Below are 9,356 nucleotides of genomic sequence, written 5' to 3' on the forward strand. Positions count from 1 at the left end.
ACAAACATACATACATTAGCTAGAGGTACTGTGCCACGAGTTATTGATGGTTTTATAACTTTTGGGTATGAACAACATGAAATCAAATAGTATATATGTTATACAATTAGAACGGTTGGGTTGTTTTAAATAAAAGTACAACGTAACAGGGCTCTGTTTTAGCCATCGTTGCATATCTGTATGAATTTCGGTAGTTTTAATACAGACTACTGTGTTCGGGGAAGAAGTGGACGCGTAGTGAAAAATATCTATACAAAAATAACTCGTAGTTCTTACCGTTTATTGCCAACAAAAAAGCTTTTTACAACACATACTGTGCATTGTTAAGTGTTGAGAATACACTAATATTCACTCAGTATTTACAGGAACAACAGCAAACCTGTTCTACAGTGTTCTTCGGGACAGTCTGCCTGGCTATGTACATGATTTCATCATATCCACCTTGGGCCTTCACTACAATATCTGCTTCGTGAGTATCTCATACACTGTCCGTCGGCGGAAGTATGGCATGTCACCCTGAAAATGGTCGAGATATCGGTTGGACAACGAAACACGCAAACCACTTTTGTTGCCGGAGAATTGTTCATTACCATACTTCTTACAACGAAAGACGGCTAATACATGTTAATTACACGACGTGGATTTTTGTACAGTAAATAATGCAGTTTATTTTAAAGAACCAAGAACCAAATAAATTTGTGAGAAGATGATTTTTGCCAAAGGTTACCTGAAATGGGAAATCACTAAAAACATGCCTCTCAACGAAACTAACAAGAAATCCTCACAATTGACGTGAAGTCCGTCACAAATACGAATGAGATTCATGGATTGAGAGATTGCTGGATCGATGAGCCCTCATTGCTTACCTGCGTGAATGTGAGGGTGGCGTTACGGCAAAGGTACTCTGCGTAACGCAGCGTGAACATGCCACAGTCGCATGCGTTCATCTGCAGTGGTATGTCCTGCAGCAGATAAAACTACAATTAGCATGACCAACAATCTGTCTCGGATGCATGGCTGTCAATCAGCCAAAATCTGTGCACGTGTAGGTAAATACGTGAACGTATCAGTATGTGTGCGCGCACCCGCGTGCGCATGCACATTTAATAGTGTAAAACACCTTATTAAGTAAAATAAAAAATCTTGCCTTCATATTATAAGAATTCCACCCACTCGGATCAAAGAGACTTTTCTTCTTTTCTCCATGTTCGGCCCTTAAGTACTCACTGCAAAGTTCAAACCAATATGTATTGTATTGGCATTACATTCTATCAAACTTCACGAACTATAAAATGTTTGACAATCATGTTCTACCTTGTATTAGCAGTTAATGACATTTGCTATCACATGCATACAATATGTATTACATGTGTTGACAACTGACGTGACTGACGTGACGTGTTGACATGTGTTATAAGAACTATAATTTTAAAGCACACGTGGATAATAAAATATTGATAGACTGTCGGTCTTACTTTAGCAAATTTAGGCATTCATTGTTGCCTCCCTGCATGGAGTCATAGTACTTGATCGACTTTTCTCGGAAGTCAACAACCTATTAATAGAAAATCAGTGCAGAATTACAGATCATGGAAGTTACTATAAGGCACAGTTGTACGCAAATTTCATCAACCTGAAAATATCTTAAAATTCCTGAACTCCCCCCCCCCACAGCAGTAGCCGTCACGTAAAAACATAACTACGTGTGACCAATAACTCCAGAGTTCTTTCGGGGAATTTTGGAAGGTATGTTGTTTATAGATATATGAGGGAGGGTGCAGGTAAGGAGGGGGTTGTACAATCTCGACCTTTTTAGAAACACTGATTTGTCATATATATGGACACTTTATTTTTGCCTCATGATTACGAAAAGGTTCAGAAAAAGGAACATAGTTACTAAAAAGGTTTTTTTATTAAAAAATTATATATTTAGAAAAACTTATACTACTATGGGCAAGTTCAGTAAAGCTCTCAAGTTCTGTTTCCCACAACATTAAAATGTTATGACACTGTTCAACATAACATCAAACCGTACTACTGTACACTTAAAGTTCTGACATTAACACCATAAAGTTTTGCATGATAACACAACGATGTATCAATCAAGCTGTGGAAACACGGCACGACTATATTTGGACTGTCAAAACACAGCTGGAAATTAAGACATACCGATTAGGCAATTAGGGCATAGGCGTTAAAGGCCTGGGAGGAGCCATGGACTTCTCTTTCAACATTTATCTCAAACAAATTGAATGCTGCAATTTGTTTCGAAAAAGATCTATAAACAATATGTATTGATATTGACAAATGAAAACGAATGCTCGGATAATCAAAACGACTAGACTCTGATAATTACTAGTAATCTACATTATACCTCAAAGACGCATACGTACGGATAAGCACCAGTGAATACCCAGATGGATTGGAACAACCATCAGATCGTGACTGAAAATGTCCACTTTGCGTGTCCAACGAGACACAGACTTATATCCACTAGACTTTAGCTTGGGGAAGAAGAATGTGTTCTGACAGAAAACAGATGGGTAGTTTGTGCCTTTGCCCCTCTCCATCAGTAGGCTTAAGTAGAAGTTGATCACCTGTATGTATGAATAAAAAATAATACAATCTATATATGTTACATCAATAATGATCAGTCAATTTATAATAAATATATGTATAAAGAGTCAAAGATAGATCAATCTCATGATAAAACCCGACGTGCTGAACAGAGCAAGGAGAACACCAAAGCTAAGGCCAAAACTAGCTTGCAATGGTAGTGGTGATCTCCATTCCTATAATGTGAATTAGTTAGGACTCTCAAATGCACGGCCAACATACCATGCGGAACACGGATGAAACAACCGCTATCATAATAAAGCAAGTAAGCTACTTGGTAAAGTGCCACGTTCAACCAAAATAACGAACATGACATCTCAAAAGCGGGACCTTCAACTTTCCCTCCTCTCTCTCTCTCTCTCTCTCTCTCGCTCCCTCTCTCAATACCTTCAAATTGTCTCCCTCCGTTTGCCATCTGCCGGTTATATCTCGCCGCCTAACACAAACCACCGCAACAGCACACACCGGGGTTCTTAGATATTATTCATAACAAAGCCTTTCACCGGAATTTTTCCACGAGTTTAATCATCTCGAGCACAATTTTCGCACGAAAATCTTTCGACCTTCTCATTTCGCCACGACGCAAAAGAAACGCGACACGCACCTCGTCGTTCAACCAGTTGAGGCCGGCGAGGGTGTGCATGTCTCGCCGTGTTATCGACAGCCGGAATCCCTCGGCGAGCACCTCCTCGGTCGGATGCACCCGCAGCGCACGGTCGATCGCCGACTCCGCCTCGTCGCTGAGCACTGAGAACGAGAATAGACTCTTGCTGTGTCTCGGCTAGCGCGGTATCCAGCTTGAGTTCTGCTTACTAGTGGTGTTCGCTTATCGCGCAACAGAGGCACGGTTACGACTGCGCATTTGGATGAACTTATCTATAGAGTATGCCATGCATTTTTGATATGCAAATGACTCTTAGGCAATGAATAGCATATGTGGAAGACAATTCGATCGTGGATACAAAAAAGATAAAATCGTTTTTCCAACCAAGGTCGATGGGATTACCATATCTTTTGTCTAAACACCTTTTAAATGCTATCATGAAACAAAGTTGCTGTGATTATAAAGTAGGGGATGCCTTTATACTCAAGTTATATGAATAACCTCACTAAATGGTCAGTACAGTCAGTATAGTGTTTACCTGGGAGTGCCTCTTCAATCACCTCTTCTTCTTCCTCTTCTTCCGTTTCAAAATATTCGTCTTCTACGACAGCTGGCTCGTACTCTCCTAGCTTTATCCGTTCCCTTACCTTTTCCTCAATAGACAACTGAACTGCATCTCTCTTAAAGTACAATATTCAATCATAAACAACTGTTCATTTGAATCACACTGATGACTATATTAAAAAGGGTATAAAATATACTGTTATGTGTTAAAATGTTATATTCCTGCCCTGTTGCCACTATATGTAATAACATAATTTGTCATCAGTTCATTACACAATGTGCACTTAAATGTTACATGAAAAATGCAAGTCTTTTAAGTAGAATATTCCCAGTGACAGTGTAAACATGAGGAGAAAAATACCATTGTGATTAAATAAAATGGGAAAAATCACCTTTTCTTGTAAAACTTTGGCTGTCAATGACACTTCTTGTATTTCCTTATCTCGTATTGTTGCCGAAATAGCAAATTTCTTCCGCCTGAAATTAATGGACATCAGACGAATTCATAATGCTATCATCATTATGTCTATATATACTTATAAGGTGACTCCTTATAACCTCATTCCAACAATATCACCAGGGCACATAACATATACCAGTTATCAGGCATGAGCATCATGGTTTTCATTACTTACAAACTTTCGAGCAGGTCATCGGCCAAGTATGGTGAACTTAAGATCGGTTCCAGCGATGATGGCTTCGTTAGAACTACCTTCACCGAGTTTCTGCCATCTTCTGCACTTGGAGCTGCAATGCGTAACCCCACTTTTTTTTTAGATAAGACCCAATAAACGGTACCGACAATAAACAACTCTTAATTTGAAACAGTACACATGAAAGAAAAGAAAAGAAAAGACCGCTAAGCCATACTCAAGATAGTCACCACCAAACAGTTGCATTTAACATATGATGGCAACTTGTAAACACCCGTACGACAGCACATTTTCTACGGCAAGGTAGGTGATAATTCCGATAAGCCTTACATCTTTGCGCCGATTCGAGGGGGGACGTGCTGCGGGATACTGGAGCCGAATCCGATCCCAGGTCACTCGTGTCTACGGCCATAGATTTCTTCAGTATCGCTGATTGGCGGATTCGCTCCCTGGTGCCAGAAGCTTCGCTGGGCGGCAGCTTTTCTACGTGGAATGCAGGCTTGAGCGGTGTGCTCGCTTCGGGCGGCGTCTGTGCTTCGGGCTTTAGTTGCGATTTGCGGTTCCAGCTCCACCTTGGAAACACGAATTTATGAATTAGGAGAGTAGGATAACGGGTTGATCTCACTACTATGATTAATAACTCACTTTCAACATGCTGTTTATGACAGTCACTGCAGTTACCTTGTTCTATTACTGCGTGGTGGTTTGCCTAGCAACGAATTGTCTTTTTATTATTGTTTTCAGCACAGATAACAAGATAAACAATTTACATAGACAAATTTTCATTTCTGAAAGGTCTGCTCGACAACGCAAGTAACAACCTCAGTTTTCTTTCTAAATGAGTGGTTACAAATCTGACAGAAATACCTCATTCTGTAACTGATGAAGGAGCAGCTAATCTAATATCAACTTACAAACCAAGTTGATCCTTAGTTCTTGAGAACAAAAGCGAACTATTCGGCTGGACTGACGTGACTTGCTGGAGCAACTGGCGATACTTCTCCCTCTCTTCCAAAAGTTCAACCTGATAAAACCATGTAATGAAGCCCATCATATTTTGTAACTAAACCTACTTGCATTGCAAACGCAAATCCATTTCAATCAGACTGCTGCATTTATTCATACGACAGACGAACCATTACTTCTGAGGAATTTGTGCAAGATAAATCAGAACTTTGAAATAGAATCCAGTTCCTGGGAGTAGCTCATAATGAACTGGAATTTTAAGCAGACACTTGATATACATCAAAGGTATGTTTATAGTGGACAAAAACACATGCACACACATACACGCATGCACAGAAACACAGACACACATGCACGCCTACACATCTGGTCCTTGATTATAAAATCAGACGTAAGCCATTATGCTCACAGTGAATTTGGCTCAAACAGAGATACATTATAAAATCAGTTCTATATCACTATCATGTCATGATATTTTGTCTCTCTGCATAGCTACCAGCCTACCTTTCTAGCTGTTGTGTGAGTCCTACGTTTCTCTTTAGCACTGCTCTTTTGCCGACCGAACAAACCATTAATGGAACGGAATGTAGTACTAGTAGATCTAAGGTTCGGTTGTCTATACTCTGCTCTAAACATACCAGTGAGACCACTGTTACTGAAAGTAAGAGTAAAGTTAATAGTTATTTATACTATAGCTCAATTAGTTTGGCCTTTTATACAAAACGTCCTAATTAAAAACCTCATTAATCATTTATCACATTCTAAGTTATCGTATCTCAAATGTTGCAAGTGTATCAAGTATTACTAATAGCATGAACATGTATACACTGATATACATATGTTCAGGAGTTAGTGAGACAAAGGAGTTTGACACGGATTTGGTACTGATTTCACTACATTTTTGTCATGTGAGTTCGAAGTGAATAAAAATACAAATGTATACAAACATGAGCTTCTTTTGTTCACTGGTCCTTATTCTATCTTCCGGTAGTATTACAAACCGCGTAGCTTCCTTCGTTTTGACATAAATCATACTTTTGCCTGACATAGTTTTCTCGTTATTTACCGTCGTGTGGCGTTGCCAAGCCGCAAATTCTCATGCACAGCAACTCAAAGGAGGCGCGGCAGGGATCGTGTCTTCCATACGTTATCTCGTGAAGCAGTTTTTGTTCGGCTAACAAAGCCGGGAGATGACGACGTTAACTCTCGCATTCATCACATACTATTGGTGATGATAAGTAAGGTGTAAACACATGCGTTTTCCTGCAATTGCACAGTAATGGTTGCTATGCAAAACACATGTACGAAAAGCTACAATCAGCTGGAAGAATTTACTCGCCAAGATTCATACCCATCATTCCTCCGCGGGTGAAGTAGTTCAGATATTTTACCAGCGCAGCGTTTATTTAAAAAAAAACTGCTGGATTCAACCATAAAAACAAGGCATTCTAACTATAGTTTAAATGTAAAATAGTTTTAATTTTTAAACCCAGCATGGGCACAATGAAACTAAATTTCTAAGCACATTTTCTGCACTCGGCTAGACTATACGGCCTAAATTCCCTGCCGCGCCTCCGAGTTGCTCTGCATGAGAATTTGCGGCTTGGCAACGCCACACGACGGTAAATAACGTGAAAACCATGTCGTGCAAAAGTATGATTTATGTCAAAACAAAGAAAGCTACGCGGTTTGTAATACTCCCGGAAGATAGAATAAGGACCAGTGAACAAAAGAAGCTCATGTTTGTATACATTTGTATTGTTTTTCACATCGAACTCATACGACAAAAATGTAGTGAAATCAGTACCAAATACGAGTCAAACTCCTTTGTCTCATTAACTCCTGATATACATGTGTTCATACTAACAGACACTACCAATGACATCTCTATACACGTAACTTATGCCACCTCAGAATTATCATACGTTACAATGAGTAATCGCAGCAACTTAATATTGTGCAAACATTTTTGGCCGCTAAAGTAACTGACTCTCATATATGCGTCTATGGTTTATGCAAATTGATAAGTTTTTCAACGAAGTTTGTATGATAAACCAGTCAGTAAACACGTGGCAGAGATAACTACTGGAGATCATAACTAGAAAACAAACTCTGGAATACCTGTGACTCGTGCTTGCATGTTCATTCACTATAGGTGAGGTGCTTGCTACATTCGTTCCATGAGGAGTACCAGTTTCTACAAGGAAGGCAATGTTTTGTGAGCTTGACCATATTTACTGAGAGGCATTCACACATAATAAGTAATGATACAATTTATGAGTGACGTGCAGTTTTGGCAGTAAAAACAAACATTCAATAATCTACATTTCTCTACTAACTATGATAGCACATAATACTACTGCTTGGTAGAGATACTTTCATAACAATAACCACAAGGTCTGATAAAAAATATCAGTGATAACTAGCACTAGCATAACTTACAAGCTTCTAAAGGCTTCAGAGGTAAAGTTAGTTGCATAAACCAAGAATAAGAAAACAATTACACTTACTTTTTCTAACTGCTTTTGCATAGCTTCTTTCTGGTATCGTTGACTTAACACCATGTTGCACATTTTCTTCGCTGCCATCTCCACGATATGCTCCCATATTTCTCATGTTTGGTATAGAAGGCTAGTATACAATATGAAATGAAAACCAAATGATTTTCTAATTGAGGACCTAGACCTATTTGTCACAGGTACTATCCAACTTAAAAGTTGCTTCATAGCGTAAAATTTAAACAGTACATTAAAATAGGTTGAAATGACTAAACTAAATTTCTCATTTATTGCCGGCAATGGGTTGCACCTTTTTAACGCATTTATTGCGAAACTGCTTTCGCATCCATCCTTCAAATCACATCCTTTGATTAAAGATAGTATATTGCAATTGATACAACTCCCTAATGGGCCCTCCCCCATCCATCTGTAAACTAGCACCCTCAAATATACCTAGGGAGAGCCCTGAAGTTGCAAGGATAATAGCACAAACCTACCTTGTACATGCTGCTGGAGCAATGGTGTGAAGATGACGATGATCTTGACCACTCCGGGTTCATATGACTGGATCCGTTTACACTCACGAAAGACAATCTATCAGAAATGGGCAACTTGCGTTGATAATATCTGTCGGCTAACGATGACTTAGTACGGACAAGCCACTCTGCGATGCGACCGATCGGAAACCAGGAAGAGACGTATCCGTCATTCGCCTTCGCTCTTTTCGGAGTATTGATTATGTCCATTTCCAAGTCTCCATCGCCATTTCTATTGAGGGAAGATTTTTTTCAATAATACTAGGTAGTTTTAGTATGGCTATTCATAAACCTGACAAATACAAATATAAAACAGAGGCGGTCTAAGTACTATAAGATAGAACAGATAACTCTTAGCGATTGCTGTTTGAGCTTCTACCCTATTCTCAATTAGTAACAACTAACAAGCACCCAAGTGTTTTCCTTTTTCAGACTAAACTAAGTTATTAAACTTCCAATAAAACACAAATATTCTTGGTCCCATTTTGTAGAATGTAGGTAAACATCAATGTAGTTGTAGTTTATGCATACTAGAAACTATAACATTTATTAATAATGCCACTTTCGAGTACAATTTTGGCCTAGAATGTACATTCACGGGCGCTTGCTACTAATAATGTTTCAATAAGAAATTACAACAAGAGCCGCAGAGTGTCTGGGCTCATCTGAGGTCTGTTGCTACGGTTATAAACGTAACATTTAAGTCGTCCGTAGTGACACTTTTGTTAGGCGCAGATATGCAGATACGCAGTTGCGTACACATCATTTCAGCAAACATTTTTTTTATTGCAGAGAGAGAGAGAGCGAGAGAGAGGAAGAGAGAGAGAGGGGGGGGCGAGAGAGAGAAAGAGAGAAAGAGAGAAAGAGAGAGAGAGAGAGAGAGAGAGAGAGAAAGAGAGAGAGCGGGCGAGAGGAGAGA

The 9,356-nt window shown here is 39.3% G+C and overlaps 1 protein-coding gene across 1 annotated transcript; it reads right to left on the bottom strand.

Annotated features, from left to right (window-relative positions):
* Positions 1–262: 262 nt before the first annotated feature.
* On the bottom strand, positions 263–8,689 carry LOC106805213 (sentrin-specific protease 1-like). The gene is made up of 15 exons (XM_014806722.1): positions 8,399–8,689; positions 7,914–8,034; positions 7,525–7,600; positions 5,908–6,058; positions 5,352–5,461; positions 4,768–5,009; positions 4,420–4,531; positions 4,177–4,261; positions 3,759–3,900; positions 3,221–3,363; positions 2,394–2,597; positions 1,476–1,555; positions 1,148–1,226; positions 867–962; positions 263–516 (listed from the first exon to the last, which is right to left on the bottom strand). Exons 1-15 carry the CDS (start codon positions 8,645–8,647, stop codon positions 454–456), a joined length of 1,953 nt encoding a protein of 650 aa, XP_014662208.1. The 5' UTR covers positions 8,648–8,689; the 3' UTR covers positions 263–453.
* Between the last annotated feature and the right edge of the window lie 667 nt (positions 8,690–9,356).

This window comes from Priapulus caudatus, unplaced genomic scaffold (assembly GCF_000485595.1).
Source record: "Priapulus caudatus unplaced genomic scaffold, Priapulus_caudatus-5.0.1 Scaffold105, whole genome shotgun sequence".
NCBI classification, from domain to species: domain Eukaryota; kingdom Metazoa; phylum Priapulida; class Priapulimorpha; order Priapulimorphida; family Priapulidae; genus Priapulus; species Priapulus caudatus.

Excerpts from the sequence above, each read along its gene's own strand:
- LOC106805213 (XM_014806722.1), bottom strand. The coding sequence starts at position 8,647 with ATGGACATAATCAATACTCCGAAAAGAGCGAAGGCGAATGACGGATAC. Across the intron at positions 6,059-7,524 it reads CATGCAAGCACGAGTCACAG|TAACAGTGGTCTCACTGGTA; the intron begins GTATTCCAGAGT and ends TCTTACTTTCAG. Across the intron at positions 3,364-3,758 it reads GATTGAAGAGGCACTCCCAG|TGCTCAGCGACGAGGCGGAG; the intron begins GTAAACACTATA and ends TCTCGTTCTCAG.